Raw genomic sequence first — 18,472 nt, 5'->3', positions numbered from 1 at the left:
TGCTTTCTAAAATAATTTTTTAGTACAAAAATTTTATGAATTAGATTTTTTTTTTTACTAAAAAATCGTTTTAAAAAGCATTAAAAATGCTGTCAAAGCTGTCCCAAACGAAGCCTCATTTGAAAGGTATATAACCTCTTTTTCTCTCTTAAGATTCATAGATTTATTTAAACTATTGAAAAAATTATATAATTTTTAAATAATTATAAGGAGAGTAATATTAAAAAAATCATTATAATAAAATTTCAAATTATTTTTCCCTTATTGGCTTATTTCACTTTTGACATACTTTAGTTTTTGAAGTTTGCTTTTAATGTTAGATTATTGATATTTTTATATTGATATTTTCTGCTTAATTTTTTTATTTGATTTAATAATATTATTCATTTCTTACTTTATCAAAAAATTAAAAGAATTAGAATAATTTTATGACTTTAAGATACTAATTATGTATGGTAAAATATATAATTAGAGTAATTTAAATATTTGAAAGAATTAATACTTACAAATGATTGCAAAAATAGGTTGATTTGTACTTAAACTTATATATCTTCTAGTCGTTATATTGTAGGATTTAAAAAAAAAATATTAGTACGAAAAAGTAAATATATAATTAAGGTTTCATTTGAGACGGTTTTTTTATTGTTTCTTAAAATAACTTTTTTACTCATAAATAAATTTATTTATGTTTCGAGTAATAGTTTATTATTCTTTTTTTTTTTGTTGATATTTAGAAACTCCTCAGAAAAGAAGCATCTCCTCATGGAGATGTTCTCACATACACTCTCTATATCTTTATCCTTCTACTATGCCTATCCAAAATTCAAGTTGATGATCTTCTTAACCATCTTAATGGAGTTAGATTTCAAGTCTTTCACAGTGATAAAGATTGATGTGGCAATTTTTAATGCCCATTAATGAAATTTTGGATCCAATAGGATCCCTTTAGAATTCTCTTCCTTCTACTTATTGTTAGTTCACATGCATAGTTTCTCTAACTCTAAAATGTTCTTTTTAACATCTACATATGGTTATATTGTTGCTTTTGAAAGCAAATTACTTTGGATTTTCTCTTGAAATTTGTTAATTTTTGTCAAACTTCCATGGGTTGTGGTATATTACAATACTTTCGCTGTACAACTTTTGGTATATTACAATACTTAATATTCTGATCATTTGATTTCACCGGTTGAAATATTATTTATTGCATTATGTATGATTTGAGTAAAAATAATGATTTGGGCATTTTGATTCGATTATACCTTTAATACAAGTATTGTGAATGAATACATACATGAGAATGAGTAATAGCTGGTCATTATTACTTTTGCAATATTATATGTGTAACAACAAGAAAGGCGGGTTTATTACTAAGGTTGGTTGAATACTGATTTATACATGTTACATGATGGTAGGTCGATAGATTTTCTTTTAAATATTATGATTTGTGATGATATACTCTACTAATTTATATTATTCATTAATTGAGAGTCATAAATAATAATTACTGTGCCAATGACTAAGAGTGATAACTTTGATTATTAAAAGTCACATGCCTACTAAACTAAGAATACTTACTAGAAAACACCATACAAGCTATTAATTCTTACATGTTTAATATGACTGGTTGAACATGCATATCAGATATTGATATTTACAACTACTGATTCATTATGCCGATTCACTGTTACTGAGCATGTGATTAAGTTACTGATTTGAGACTGATACAAAATAACTGAAAAATTATGTGCACTCCTATACGATTCCTTAATAGTATTGCATCTTTATAGATTTCTAACGATTTTCATAGATACTTCTGCTTTACTAGTTTATATAACTTTCTTACTATTTGGATAATATTAATATGACTGCTTTAAGAATGATGATTTGCAGGTTTACCATTTCGATATGCATATTGTATTGTTTTACAAACCTTATTATTATTGCATGTGTTTCACTATTTCTATACAGATTCTTGATCATATTGATTACTGCTGTTATGAACTAAATGATTTCGTGTATGGCCTGTGAGTTCAATTGTAGGATTCTAGTGACTTGTTGAACTTTTTTAAGTTCAATATATGTGTTTTAATGATTTAATGTTAAATAAGAGATTCTAGAGTGTGATGCTAATCAGATACATGATTCTTCAGATTTTAACTGTTATTTTATCTTTTAATTATTCTTTTGAGCTCAAGAGTGAGCAGACATTGTGTTGTATTTGTATAACTCCTAACATATGTGTATAATTTTAGTTAATAAATACAAATATATATTAGGGTTTTGATCAATAGATTTATTTATATTAATATTTTATTATAAAAAATAATCCTATTTAATCATTATATCATCAAAATTCTAAGGGATGGGCCCTAATTTGTATCAAATAATTATGTATATTATAAGAGGTATATACAAAGAGAAGAGAAGAAGAGTATATTATACTCGAACCGGATCAACCGAATTGATGCATCGAACCGGTTCAGCGGTTTCGGTTCGCCGATTGCGTCGACGAATATTTCGGGGTGGGAGTCGGTGAGGGATAGTAAAATTTTCCGACGAGGATTGAGAAGAAAGGCAAGCTTGCTCATCGAAAGCGGCCAGATATGACGGAAGGGGGAGTGGCGGAAAAGAGGGTGGAAAATGGAAAGAGAAAAAGGGAGAAGAAGACGGCGGCGGAGCTCTCTGCTGCTGGAAATGAACGGATTAGGGCTTCGCACATACTTTTAAAGCACGAGGAATCAAGGAGGAAGAGCTCATGGAGGGATCCTGATGGACGTCTTATCAGCATCACTAGCAGAGTGAAGGCGGCTGAGCAGCTCAGGGAGTTGAGGGAGGAGATCGCCGCCGGCAGGTCCCTGTTTGAGGATGTCGCCGCTCGGCATTCTCATTGCAGCTCCGCCAAACGTGGCGGAGATCTTGGTATGAGTTTGGATATTGATGTTTAGGGAGTGAAGAGTTCATATAGACGCTTAGAATAGTTAATTCCTATTTAATTCATTAACGATTAGATATGATTCTAATTTGTTTTCTTCCTTTGTATATTAATGTTTTTTGTGTGCCTGAGAAAGTTAAGTCAATCGGAAGAATTTATTGACGTTCTTCTCCATACCTTAAAGCTTCTCTATGCTCACACACTGTAAGCCCTCTTTACTCGTAAGTGCAGTGAAATCGATTTATTAAACAATTAGGCATAGTTTGATTTAATGATTGGTCTTTCGTCAGCAACTTCAAAGTTAAATTGTGTTCTTATCGCAGGACAATAAGATTGGTAATTTTTTAGAGACTATGCTTGAAAAGGACATAATTATGAGGTTTACCAGGCAAAAAAAAATAAATGAAAAATTTATTGTGGAAGAGATGTTGATTTTTATGTGGAAGACCCCTAGAGGGCATAGGCCAGTTGAACAACTTCGTTATTTTGTTAAAAAAAATATTACGAAATTGATTCTCCTTTAGGTAGTTAAGGGAGCTTGATGATATTTTTTAGAAGTTAAAAAATGAGGTATAGAGGGCACCAAGGTTAGTCCTCCTTTGTGTCGATTATATACACAATAGAACTATGTGTTGTCAGGGTCAGATAAAGGTGGAAAAACTTGACTCGGGTTCAAGTCAACCTGTTTATATAACGGGTCAGGTTCGAGTTTAGAAACTTAACCCGTTTTAAAAATTGGGTCGGGTTCGGGTTGACCAGAGAACCTAAGCACAACTCGAATTTAATGAAACCATTTGTGTTTGAGTGTTTCAATGTTTATATTACAATGTAAACGTGATATTGTAATGTATATTAGTATTTAGTAAATGTAATGTATGTTTTGCATTATTTTTTATAAATGTAAATATGTAATTTAACAATTAGTGTTAGAATTTTGTAAATGTAATTTGTGTTCATTTATAATTACTCAGATAATCAAATAATTATATATACTTCAGTATTTTTTGCATTTTAATAAAATTACTAAAATAAATTTGAAATAGAAAAATTGCCAAAAATTGAAAAAAAATCTGGTTAGCGGGTCATTTCGGGTTGACCCAAACCAGAACCAGGTAGGGTTTGAGTTTGGATTTCTGATCCGTTTCCATAATCAGGTTGGGTCAGCTGGTAGCGGATCAAGTTTGGGTTGAACCCGAAGACTCATTTTGACACCCCTAGGGTCAGATGCATCTCATAATAGCATGGATAGTAGTGTTTCTTGTAGCATTGGGACAAATTGCGTTGTATTGCTTATTGAAATCTTGAACCTTGCTTTTTCTTTAGGTGGTGGGCAATGTTGCCAAGGATGCTATCGAAGCCATTATATATAAGAGTGAAAGAGATATATATATATATATATATATATGGAAATCTCGATGATAATATGGTTGTGGATTAGTGATAGACGTCGTTTAATCTTCAATAGTGTTCTAGAATTTTGAGGACTTGAAGTGCACAAGTTTAGTGTTCATTAGTTAATGTTGGATGGAGAATTTCTTCATGCTTTTTTTCAATCATCTAAAAAATCTTGCAAAATGAGCCCTAGTTATAGACTTAATGAGGGGTATTTAATTTTTATAAGGAATATTTTTCTTGTAATATTAAACATCTTATTCTCAAGAGCAAATTATGATCAAATTTTGATGTTTTTGGGTGATTGTTGTCCCAGTATGGCCTCCCAAACTTTAGCTAACATTAGTAGCTATTTGTGATATCTCAAAATATATAACATAGTAGGAGATGATCTTATGAGCTTATTGTTTGTGACAAATTTAAGTTTTTACAAGCTAATTAGTTGAGCAATTTTAAAAAGATTTGCCTTCTCTTGAATGGATTCGATGAAAATCGGTGATAATATCCCTTCATTTTTATGTGGATCAACTCCCTTCTCTAAGAGTAATGTTTTGAGATAAATAATTCAACTCATTGTTTAAAATTATGCAATTTGAGGCTCTCATTGAGGCCCTCCTCAGGATGAGGTACATGTAAAATGCCTTATGGCCTCAATTCTCATAGTGGAAGAAAGAGGCATACTCCTCAATTGTTTGTGGCGCGCCTTGAGGTGCATGTAATGAGGCTTATCCCTTTTGGGGGATGATGAAGATTCCTTGGCTTTTTGTGATGTGCGATTGGATAATAAATGGTTTATAGAGGATGAAACATGAAGCTTTACGATTGCAATTATAAGAGGAATATCTCGATTATTCTTTTGATGAAGGAACAAGAACAACAAAAGTTGCAAGAAAATAATGTTAGCATAAAACTTTATGTAATAGAATTTTTAAAAGGTGAATATAGTCATTGTTTTAAATAATATTCTTATTGGATTTAATTGATTTGAAAGAGGAAGATGATTGAGATTGAAAATGAAGAAGAAGATTGAGAGGATGTTTATACAAAATGATGGAGGCAATAAATTATTCAACTATAATATTGATTTTAATGAAGATTTTTCAAGCGATGGAAATGGGAGAAAATTTTGAATTTGGAGCTCTAAATCTTAATTATTCTATTTTAGGACATATTATACTTGTTTATTTTAAACTTCTTGCTTATTATGGAGTGATTGTATGGCTTTTTATGATGCTACTTTGATACTTGTATTACTCTCAAATATTTTATTGGGAGAAAATTGAGCTGAAGTTCTTATGATGTTACTTATCATTGAGACCTAAGGATAATTACTCTTAAATGTTTTATTTTTCATATTTTTAATTAACTTAATGTTTGATTTTGAAGCTTATGCCTTAAAACACCTTTAAACTTACTCCATTGCATCACAAAAGGAATATGCCTGAATGCCTGATTGCATAATTTAAATCTTAATTTAATAGGTAGCAAGCTCACACGAGTGTGCTCAATGATTGTTGACATACCACTTGTGATTAGATTAATCAAGAGGGGTTGACGGATCGAATCTCAATAATCCTAGGGACAACAAAAACATTGACAGTCATCCCAACAAGTTCTACCACCCTCGTTCATGATTTGATCATATAGAGGAAGGGGTGGTTACTAGTGATGGCTAAGTCAGGCTAGTTTGACTCGTTCTGATTGTTTAAACTCCAGTTTGATTGGTTTGCATGTCCATGGATTCAATGTAGTACTCTAAATCTTTCTTGGCTATTGGCACACTATTATGAACCTGTCTAATCATTGATTTAGCTTAATCAAGTAAAATTAGCCTATGATTTTTTCCTTTAGAATTGCCTTGATATGTATGTTTGCATTGAAATTTCTACTTGATCATATATGTTTTTAAGTTCTCAACAATTGCCCTATATTTTTTTAAAGTTTTCGTTAATGAGTTCAAAACGACCCTTGCATTGTAGATACTATTTTTCTCCATATTTATAAGGAGATTATTTAGAAAATAAACAACTTAGGATTAATATAACAAAGATAATACATAAAATATGTAATTTTAGTAATATGATTTTATGAATTATCAGTCAATGTTACTTGAAGATCAAGTGACATGTAGATGTAATAGGTTTAAACCTCCTAGTTTTGTTTTGAAAAAGAATGAAGATATGATTACAAATATAACTTTCAATTAAGAATGAGTAGCTAAAATAGAGAAACATCTCACTAATACTATGAAATAGGTGATTACTATGGAGACTTAAAAAACAAATTTATAAAAAAGCAGTTGGGTTACCTATGTTTGATTTTAAGCGGTGGGCGCTAAAAAGTCATTGAAAGACAAGTGGACCATAATAGAAATGAAAATCTTAAGATCTGTTTATAATAATTATAAGAATGATGGATTGAGAAATGATTTTATTTGAAGGATAATGGGAGAAATTTATATAAAATAGGGTAGTAGAAGTAAAGATAGGCAGTTTTGATGGGTAGAGGAGGCTTGAATAGGGTAGGTAGATAATATCAATGCCAAAAGATTAGAAAGAAAAACCGAGTAAATTGGATGTTTGAATGTAATTTGGATAGAATTTGTGCTAAGATATTTGTACAAAATAGGGTTTTCATCTATTGTAACACTCAATTAGGACAAATAAAGTATGAATATTCTTACAACAAACTCCAAATAGTTGTGATAAGATTGACGATGATGATGACCTATGAAGCATGAACACTTTAAAATTCCCTTTATGTTTTTGTGGGCATTAACGTGCCTCCGACGTAAGGCTTAGTATTGGAAGCATTTCAAGTTAAAATTAGAGTTAGAAACAATGCTAGACATGACCCATTGGGATAACATGCACAGACAGATAAAGGGGCATACGTTAAGGCTTATATTAGGCTTAATGGTCATGTTTACTTGACTTTTACTTGATTATAACTTGTAAACTCTCAGCTCTTGTTTTGATAAGTTTTTTGCTTAGAGTTTGATAACTCGCCTTTTCAACCCTAGTGCTCTCATTGCTAAGTTATTGTTCTTAGCTCCTATCATTTGTTACGTGTTTGCAAATCATAATCACTCTCATAAGCACATTGATTAAGAGTTCAGTGTACAAAACCCTATTGTGTTTCTTGTCTGGTTCTTGCTCGCAAGCGTTTTATCCCCGACTCTTTTCTATTCAACATTCACAAATTGCAGCCCTAGCTTGGGTTTCATTCGATGTTCACAACAACCCATCTCTTGCCCACTCAAGTGTTGAGCCTTCGCACACTGCTCTTCCCATCTAGCTTGGTGAGCATGGATTTCTTTCCTTTCTTTGTTGAGGGTCAAGTCTTTCCATCTCTCCTTTACTTAGATGTGATGGCTTTAACTTTTATCCAATAACCATAACTTCAAATTTATATTTCTTGATTTATTTTACTCTTTTTTTGTCAAAGTAAAAATTATTTTATCTTTAAGTTTTCATTATGATATTTTATACTTTCTCTTAAAAAATGATGTTACTTTTTAAAGAAGGTTTTAAGATTTTATTCATTGATAATCTACTCATCTTAGGTTTATTTCATCTTGTAATAAAAGATTGATTTTTGAATTAGTTATTATTCAGTGGTAATAATCCCATAGATGATGATAATAAGACCTTATGGAAGTCTATTACCAAATGTGACAAAGTAGGAACAATAGTGGCAAGAGGAAGTGTTGAATTAAATGTCAATTTTTTTGGGAAAATGATATAAATAGGCCGGTCCAGTCAGCCCAACCCTTGGGCCAGCCCACTTATTATAGCAAGCTCAAGCCTGCTGTCGCTGCCGACCTCAAACTTCCCCTTATTGGGGAGGGGTTCACTTCCTAAAGGATTCTGAAGAAGGGCTATTTAGTCCTTTTGCATTATTTTGTTATTTGCTTCAAGTAGAAGTTTATATTAGGGTTAGGTCATCTTTTTGGTGGCTGATTTTTGTTTTGGTGCTTGGCATTCTTGTGCTCTAGCGGCGTCTAGAGAATTAGGAGAGATAAATCCTCCTCTCAAATAAATGATTAATTGTATCTTGGTATTTTCCTATTACTTTCATCCAATAATACAAAAATATCTACTGTTTTCTGATTTTTCTTGGAGTTTGGTGGAATTTTCTCGTTGATTTTCCAAGATTGACATGTAACGCTTGAAATCTATAAGTTTTTCCTATCAGAAAAGTACAATTGAACATATTGTAGAGAGTTCACTTAGACAATCTGGAGGAGGCATTTGATCATTGCCCTAGAATCTATACAACTTGAAGAATTATAACAATAATATGCAGAGGATGAGCAAATGAATAAAAATGATGCATTTAAGAAGATTCTCCTTCTAGGCAAATCGGCTCAAACTAATTTTCTATCCAATAACCAAGTGGACATTTATTTAGATTGGAGGGTTATAATCTAAAGATATGAATATATATTGACCTAAGACAATTATTGGAAGAGGATTTACTCGTAAGCTGGATGTCAATTGTATGAAGAAATAGCTTTCATGTTATACTTTGCCACCCTTCCATTTAATTTAGCCAGAAATTCATTTTATTTTATTACGTTTTCTTATGCACCCAGTAACACTCAAGGGTATATTCCCCTTAAAATATAATCTTTTGAGGATAACACAACTTTAAAAGGAAAGAGCTAATGAAAGAATGCTTGAGTAGCTGATATATAAGATTTTAAGGATAGATATGAGCCTTTTATCCACCTTGTGTATGAAAAGTAAGTTTTTTTTATTGAGAAGATGAAAGTGATAATATATTAACATATATAAAGAAAATATAAATAATGAAGAGTTCATATTTTATAAGATCGTGCTTGAATTATTTTGCAAAAATGGAACAAAAGCAACACTCCCTTTCATTGCTTAGGCCATTCCATTAATTCGAGGTTTAGTTAATCTTATGTTATTACTTTTTATTTATTAATAGTTATAGTTTTAATTATAAGATACATGTTTTCTTAGGTATTATAGACATGCCTGGCTAAGTGAAGCTCAAAGTCATGTTTCTTCACATGAATACATAAATATATCAAATGAGTGAAAGAAATATTTGATAAAGCTTTTCCCAAATATTGAAGAGAGAGCAATGACAAATTTGGAGTTTTCCGACTTCTTTGGACTTTGTGATACTTTTTCCAATCAAGACTTTATAGCTTAGATAGGCACTATGGACGAAAATGCTTGTTAGATGATTTATGATGTTAATTCTTACAAATGTAAGATTTGGCTTCTGAATTATTAGGATAATCATGCTTCTTATCTTGTTGCAAAAGAAATTTGAGCTCATATTCTTTTATTAATTCACTCAAGAAGAATAAGATCACTTTTCAATACGGTGAAGATTTGGTATATGTGCTCGTCATTCTTCGTCTTTTATCTAGGAGGAGCTTGGAATATGCTCAAGAAGATACTAAGTTATGGGATATTAGTGTGAACATGATTTTATAAATCATATCCAATGAGTTGATCCGACCGTTTTAATTGTGAAATGTGAAATGATCCTTTGCTCAGTTTGATCTAGTCAAAAAATTGCTTCTGCATAAATTGGCTAGAACCGATTGAAGTTGGTAGTTGAATTGGAGAACAAGTGAACCATTTCAATTTTTGATGAACCGGTTGGTTGTAATATAGATCAATTTTTAGCATATTGATTTTGATCAATTGGTTATAATAAATGGTTTAGAGGTTTCAACAAGTTTGACCCCTCTCCAATTATGTTTTTTATGCTGTTAAGTTGAATATTGTTATTATTTTAATTTGACTATCTTATAAATAATCAAAATATCATATTTCAAAATTTTGATTTAGAATCATATTCAAAATATTCAATGATGAAGTGCTTAATTAGAATATTATATATTAGTTTAATGAAAATATTATTGTATCATCATTTACATTATTTAAGTAATAATAAAATGATTTTAATATTTATTATACCATCTAATTTAATCCCAGTTCAACATTTGAACCTTGAATTTCTTCTTTATTCATTTTTTAATGTTTTCAGAATCTCAGATGTGAATATATTAAATACAATGGTTGTGGGTTGCTTGAAGTTGCTAATCTTTATCTTGATGAGCATTTTTGAGAAACTATATTTTTTGTTGATGAAGGTGAAAGTGCTATTCAAGAGGACATGAGGGCTAGTGATGATGATGATCATAACATTGAGTGTGTTTGCTCCTATGAATTATCATTGATATACTCATATTTTATTTGATTATTTTGAAGAGGGCATTAGTGATACTCTTCTTAGAAATATTTGACATTTGTAGACATTGCTGATATTGGCAGAATATATGACTAATTAATGGATGTTAATGTTGACCTGTTATTGTGAAAATTATTGCACATGATACAAAGTTGAGATTTAATAATAATTAATAATATTAATTATTTTTTGTTATCTTGATCTTTTTATGCCGACCTCACATAGTGGGATAAAGGCTTGTTGTTGTTATTGTATTGAGTTTTTTATGGAAAGTATATGCTATTATTCTTCATTGTGTGATATATTTAACATAAATTATTAGTATCAGATGTTTTAATTTAAAGGGATTATTGATGGATTCGTTTGCTAGAAATTCTGAATTCTTTCCGACAGACAAATCTGGCGGTAATGTCAAAATATCTTCATTCATGACATCTTCCCCTTACTCCCTATTCACAGGAAAACAAACTCTGTGCTCTCTTTTGCCTGACTAGATGATCAGCCATGGTTTATATAATACCATTTTCATGCGTTGGTGGCTATCTTCTTTCAGTGGTAGCGCTAATGATAGTGTGCATGCATTTGCACTGAATAATTGAATTGGTTCAAATGATGCAATTTTTATACTAATTTGGAATATTCGACTCTAAAATTTATACTGAACGAGTCCTTATTTTCTCTTGGGAGAAGAAAACCTCTAGGTGCTGGATATGTAAAATTTAGATCTTAGTGCTGACAATCCAAGGAACCTGATAGGAAGTGGATGTAATTTCAACAAAACCAGAGAACGACACAAAAAATTTAGGAAGAAGAACACACAAGAACTTTTTTTTTATTGAAAGAACTAAGAAGAAAAATACAAGATATAATTGGAGAGGAAGATCCGGCTCTCTCAATTCTCTAACCTCCGGTTAGAGCCCAAGCTCCCTAAGAACAATCTAATTTCAGCAAACTCCAAACACAATTTGAAATCATCCTATAATTAGACTTAAATATGCTCCCATAATTCTCTCCCAAATCAGTCCCTTTTCCTTATATAAATCCCTCTCAGATTTGAATTCAAATTATATTTATTTTTATAATTAATTCCCTATCAATTTTAATTAAAACTTTCCTAAACAATCCCCCTTAATTTTTCCTTTTCTTAGATTTTGAATTCAAATTAGAACTCTTGCCCTAAATAATTTCCTCCCAAAGATAATTAAAAATTTTCCTAAATAATTCTCCTTTGATTAAGAACCTTTCTAAATAGTTCCCTCTTAATTAGAAAACTTCCTAATTCCCTCCCAGTCAAATCGGCTTATCTATCAGAACCGTACCCCTTTTCTCGTTATGTGCTCATTATTGTAAGATATCCAGATATGTTTGTGTCAGGAAGGGAAGATAATTGATAAAAGTTCGAAGATGAATGCTCACAAGTAGACGAGATTTAACATAAACCGAAAAACTAAACCAAGTACCAATTTTAAAGCATTTATTTATTTGTAGTTCTGTGTAAATATCTTCTATTTCGAGCATGTCTTCTAATTTTGATATCAATCGTCTCATTTTGGCACAATTTTTCATCTTTAGCATCTCTCTTTCTACTCTTCCCTGCCTCTTCTCTGCCTGGTGAATCAGGTGGAATCAGCAAAGCTGGTGATGGTCAACATAAATTGTATCATTGGTGCTAGTCCACAGTTCTTAGGCTTCGTTTAAGATGACTTTCTTACTGCTTCTTATAGTAACTTTCTAGTATTTTTTATTTTTTTTTATTTTTTTTAACTAGAAATCAGCTTTAAGAAGCAATAAAAAAGCCGTCCCAAACGAAGTCTTAGTTAATGGACTTTTCATAATTCAAGCTGTAGCATCTCTGTCTCTCTCTTTCTCTCACACACACACCACACACAGAGCGTACATCAACATAAACCCTGATACTTTCAGATGTTTGATCTTCTCTGGAACAATCGAGGGTCGAAACTCGAAAGTGACTGGTCTAAGCATCACCCGTTCACGAGACCAATTTATCCTCTTCGTTTTCTAACATTTCTTCACACTTTCTCCCAACTTATGTAATTAAATTAAGGCTTCGTTTGGGACGGTTTTTTTCTTACTTCTTAAAACAACTTTTTAGTACAAATATTAAAATTTTTGTACAAAAAAGCTGCTTTAAGAAGTCATAAAAAAATCGTCCCAAACGAAGCCTAAGATCGATATGCTCCTGTCTCAATAACCAACTTACACTAGTTAATGATAATGATTATGAACTTACCCAAAATAATACATCTTGTTTTCTCTTGCCATCATCATTTACAAGTTATTATTGTCCTTTTGATGCTACAGGTCAATTTGGGAAAGGTCAAATGCAGAAGCCTTTTGAACAAGCTGCCTTTGCTCTCAGAGTTGGTGAGCTCAGTGACATTGTGGACACTGACAGTGGCGTCCATATCATCTTGAGAACTGGCTAACTTATCCATGGACTAATATTTTTATGAATACTGTTGTCATCATAGCCTTTTTAGTTTTATCCATAAACATAATTGCCTGAACACTGGCGATTGTTACTTATACTGCTGTGGTCACCCTGTAGTTTGTAGACATAAAAGTTGCATATGAGCATTTAGATTCAGCAACTGGTAACTTTTATTGTTTGTTGGAAGGCTTGTTTCTGAGAGCTGAGTTTCATTTTATTAGTTTTTTTTTTTACTGATTTGCTTTCCTTTAAAACATCCAAAATATTTTTTTTAATCTATTTACTTAGGATATGTCTCAATGTTGTTAGATTTAGGTTTCGTTTGGGACGACTTTTTTTCTGATTCTTGAAGCAACTTTCAAGTACAAAAATTTTAATTTTTATGCTAAAAAGTTACTTCACGAAGCAGTAAAAAAGCCGTCCCAAACGAAGCCTTAGACTTCGGTTGGGACGGCTGCAGCTTTTTATACAAGTTGTAAAGCTGTTGTGGAGAAAACAGTTTTTTAGTAAAAAAATTTATTGAAAGTAGTGAAAAATAGTGACCAAACCAAATAATAAGAAAGCCGATCCAAATGAAACATTTTGAGATTAATGCAATTTAAATTATGATTGATTCTTCATGTACTTATTATTCTCAAAATAAATTTAATGATTTTGTGATTCATCCTTTATATATATATATATATAACATATTTTAAAGATATTATTAATAAAAGTGATCTCAATGGACCCTGGTGGTTTGCATTACCATTTTTTGACCAAGTGATTTTTTTATATACTTCAATAGCTTTTTTAATTGCAAATCCCTGATTAACAACCCAATAATAATTTAGTTGTAAATTGGTGATTAAATAATAAATTTGAGACTAATTAGGGTTATTAATTAGGTTTCATTAGTATTAAAGCTTAGCTTGTATTGTTTTAGTTGGGTTATTGATGCAAATGAAAGATTGCAAATTTAAAAAATAGAGACTTCCTTTATTAACATTGCTAAACAAAGACTCTATGATTGCGGATTAAAAGTAGACTTGTCTTCCTTATACTGAAATACTAAACACGATACAACAACACCTTAACTTTCAATAAGATAGGACAACTTATAATTTGTAATAGTTTGAGAAGAAAGATACAATGGAAGGGTTACCATGGAGAGAAGAAAGAGATTAGAAGTCTAAGACAAAGTTTTAGAAGAGAGGAGGTAGAAGACAATAGCTTGCAAGCTATTTCAAACACACATGTTTCACTTTCCAAAAATCATCACATTTTGACTCTCTAAACAGTAGCAAAACAACCCCCTTAAATAGGGAAAAGGAGCTCAAAAGACACCCAAAGCAGCCGCCCCATTCAGCCAACCAGAGCAGAGGAAAAAATCCAAGAGAAAAGACACGACAGTACCACAAATCGAACAGCTTGAATCAGAATAGCCAGGAGCCGAACAGACACCAAGAAAGGAGCTCGACAACACATGAACCCAGCATTTAATGCTAAAAAATAGTCTCAAATCAGCCATAATCCTCCAAACGCAAAGCAACCAAGCATGAATGGGCCAAGCCCAATAGAAGACAAAACAACCCACAAATAAATACCCAATAAGTGGAAAAAATTAAATTTTTGTCTACATCAATTCTCCTTTAGTGGATAAATCTCATCTCCTGATGAGATGGCTTTAGAACCTCCATCACGCGCAGATGGATACATATCCAATTCCCGTATCAAAGCAGCGTACTTCATTTCGATCATCTCCTTTTCTCGATTAAACTCGGCTAGAAGTAAATGCTTTTTACTCTCATATTTTTTCTGCATAAAAGCACCTTTTATCTTGAATTTTGTAAAGCTTTCTAGAGTGAATCGGTTGAACATCCTTGAGTTGGAACCCAATTCGTGATGAAAAATCTTTTTCTTGAATCCAAGGCATTTGACTTTCATCAACAATATATTCTATATCATTTTGACTTTCCATTTTTTGATATTAAAAAAGACACACGATAACCTAGATGCTATGATACCAAATTGATGCATTCAAAAAATTACAAAACTAAGTTTGCAAACGAAATTGACTTCCTTACCACACACATTACAAACTTAAAAAAGTAACTATAGAATATAAAAAACACACCACTTCAAACTCACAATAAACATGACATGACAATATCTTACAATTTAAAATAAAAGGGACACAACACCTAAAATAACAACCTACAAATACAACTCAATGACACCTTACAATTTTTTGATGATTGAGAAGAAAGATACAATGGAAGGGTACTTGTGAAGAGAAGAAGTAGATTAAAAGTTCAAGACGAAGTATAAGAGAGAGGGAGGTAGACCACAATAGCTCGCAAGCTATTACAAAATCAACAGGTTTTCTTCTCAAATTTTTTTCATTTTTCCATTCTCTAAATAGCAGCAAAATAGCCCTCTTAAATAGGGAAAAGGAGCTCAAAAGACACCCAAAACAGCCACCCCATTCATCCAACTAGAATAGAGGAAAAAATCCAAGAGAATGGCACGACAGCACCACATCCAATCAGAACAGCCAGAAGCTGAACAAAAACCAAGAAAGGAGCTCGGCAACACATGAACCCAGCATTCAATGCTAAAAAAGACAGCCCTCAATCAGCCATAATCCTCCAAACACAAAGCAACCAAGCATAAATGGGTCAAACCCAATAGGAGACAAAACAACTCACAAAAAAATACCCAATAAGAGAAAAAAAATAAAAATTTTGCCTACATTAGTTATCAATTAAAGGAGATGATAGTTTGGTGAATGTTATGGCTGATATCTATATTGTGGCAAAAGTTATGATTTGATTAAAAATCATTATGATATTAATAGAGAAATTATTATGTGCGGAGTTAAGATTGGAAGAACTGTTTGGACTGTGAGGGTACACGATGTGTGTATCACACAATGTGTATACTGATTTGATACATACTATGTACAAATGTGTACACAGTGTATAAACTCACATGTTCGAACTGTTCTTCCCGTTTGGACTTCACTAAGAATAATTTCTCGATATTGATATGATATATATGATTGAATAATAAGAGGGTATTCATATATTATTATAGTTTTAAGTAATATTAATTAATAAAAAATAAATGATTTGTTAGACAAAAAAGCTATTGTTTATAAAAAATATGTTCATGGAAGCTATCAAAACCCTGAAGCAAGAAATTTGGTTTTCAACTTCCATAAAAATGATTTTTTATTTTCAGAGAAATTCGCCAAACCTACTAAAATTGATTTGGACATTTAAGCTAAAGAATGTAATAGAAATATATAGTAATTACAAACTAATACATTAAATTAATTAATTAGGAAGATTAGGATAGATTTATGCTAACTTTTGATTAGTATTACGGTAATAAGGTATTCTAATTGATTATATAATAATAATTTGATTAAATAATTATTCTAATTGATTATATAATAATAATTAGATTAAATAATTATATAATGATTAATGATCATGATGTTAAAACAATGGAATTAATTATGACAATTAATTATTCAATGATTATTATAATAATTAGACAATCAGAATAATCATACATTAATTAAATAAAGATCAAGTGTGCTAATAATTAGCTAATAATTAGTTAATATATTAAATTTTTCTCTAGCTTATGATTTTTATAATTGGTAACACCTTATTTAAGAAAAAAAAATGAGTTATAAGAATGAATATAGATTATTTTTTAATAAGAAAAATAGATAATTAAGATTGCAAAGATTGTAAAGATATTTTAAGTGAAAGTTATATACCCATCATCACTTATTAGTTTTGGACTTTAAGATGAATTGACAGAATATGAAAAATAAAATAAAATATTGACCTAAGATTAGGTAGGGGCATTTAAATAACACAAATAAAAATATTTTTGAAAATAAAATTTAATATCATGAGATTCTAAGTGCTTATGACACAATGGAGAAAAAAAATCATGTAGCCGATCTCACGTAGTGACATAAATGCTTAATGTTATTGTAATAATTTTAATGCTAGCTCTTACTTTGTCCTTGGATAGTGGAAGAGGTGGAAGGATGTCATTGGGGATGATATCAATATGTGGATCTTATAGTTCACTAATAATGACGATAATCCAACTAGAAGTTTAAGCCATCACAAAGATGTTGTTAGCCTCGAACCTAAATCTAAGACAGACTTATTATACCACTAGGTTATGACCCTCGACTTAAGTCTAATATAGACTAATGTGATGAGACTTGCAATTGAAAATCTCACAAATGGCTAAGAAAGCCTAATGCATAGTCTTACATTTATGTTTAGAAAGTATATTCATCTAAACCCATTTAATCGTGCTTAAATCATGGTATCATGTTTGTATGCAAAAGTATGTAATACCGATTTGAAAAATAAACGAAAGAGTCTTACAACCTTGCTACTAGACTAAATTTAGCCCAATTATGAATGTGTAAGATATGGAACTCAAGCAAATTTTGATACATTTATGTTAGTCCTTGTGAGGAACCAAAGAACTAAGTTAGGGCAGGTTGACACGTCATTTGAAGAAGGTCTTCGCTAAATATTATGAGAATGAGGCTTGATTAGACTATGACTTGTGTGTTTTGACGATAAGTGCTCAACATTCTAAGGTCGATGATCTCAAGGTGAGAACATCGATCTTGAGGCCGCCTTGACTTCAAGAAAAATAAAATTGATCTAATTATATTCAAATTATTGATCAAAATGAAAGAAAGTAAATCCTTAATCATGTAAGTATAATCATTGCTTGTGCAATAATCAGATCAAGCTATACAATTTAATTATATTTTTATGATTATATATATAATTTTTTAATAAATTTTGATTTTAAGAAAGTTTGTGTTTTAAATCTATTTATCAAAATTCCAACCATCCAAAATAAGAATAAAAATTGTGTAAGGATATCCTAATGTAATTACATCAAAGAGAGCTAAAAAGGTTAGATTTGCGCTAAAATTAGTATAATTTATGATATTATTTATATAAACATTAATTTTAACATAAATTTAAAGACATTCAAACTCTTATTATATAGATTATATCAAGATATTATTGCTTAATTATTTTGCCCAAAATAATTTGGATGGCTAATTTATTAAGCCCTTTGTGATAATAGGAAAAAATTCAAAATCTAATAGATTAATAATGCTTAATAGGGATGAAAATTGGACTCAATAATTAGAGTGATTTATCTTAAAAGAAAAAATTAAGCATCTTTTTTGTATTATAATTGCACTTTCTAATCACTGATGATCATTAATTAAGTCCGATTAAAGATTTATTTGGGATAACTTTCTTCCTGTTTTCTAAAGTAAATTTTTAGTATTAAAATTTATTGAATTAAAAATTTTTCTACTAAGAAGCTGCTCATGATATGGGACACATTAAAATTTTTTATATTAATTAATAATTTAAATAATATATAAATAATAATAA

The 18,472-nt window shown here is 30.6% G+C and overlaps 1 protein-coding gene across 1 annotated transcript; it reads left to right on the top strand.

The window, feature by feature from the left end:
* Nucleotides 1-2,534: 2,534 nt before the first annotated feature.
* LOC110100552 (peptidyl-prolyl cis-trans isomerase Pin1) lies at nucleotides 2,535-13,215 on the top strand. Its single transcript, XM_020828111.2, has 2 exons — nucleotides 2,535-2,922; nucleotides 12,890-13,215. Exons 1-2 carry the CDS (start codon nucleotides 2,607-2,609, stop codon nucleotides 13,012-13,014), a joined length of 441 nt encoding a protein of 146 aa, XP_020683770.1. The 5' UTR covers nucleotides 2,535-2,606; the 3' UTR covers nucleotides 13,015-13,215.
* Nucleotides 13,216-18,472: the final 5,257 nt, after the last annotated feature.

The sequence above is a fragment of the Dendrobium catenatum genome, unplaced genomic scaffold (genome assembly GCF_001605985.2).
Source record: "Dendrobium catenatum unplaced genomic scaffold, ASM160598v2 original_scaffold_224352, whole genome shotgun sequence".
NCBI lineage: Eukaryota > Viridiplantae > Streptophyta > Magnoliopsida > Asparagales > Orchidaceae > Dendrobium > Dendrobium catenatum.
The sequence above is the reverse complement of the archived record's forward strand: the minus strand, read 5'-3'. Positions and strand labels throughout refer to the sequence as shown.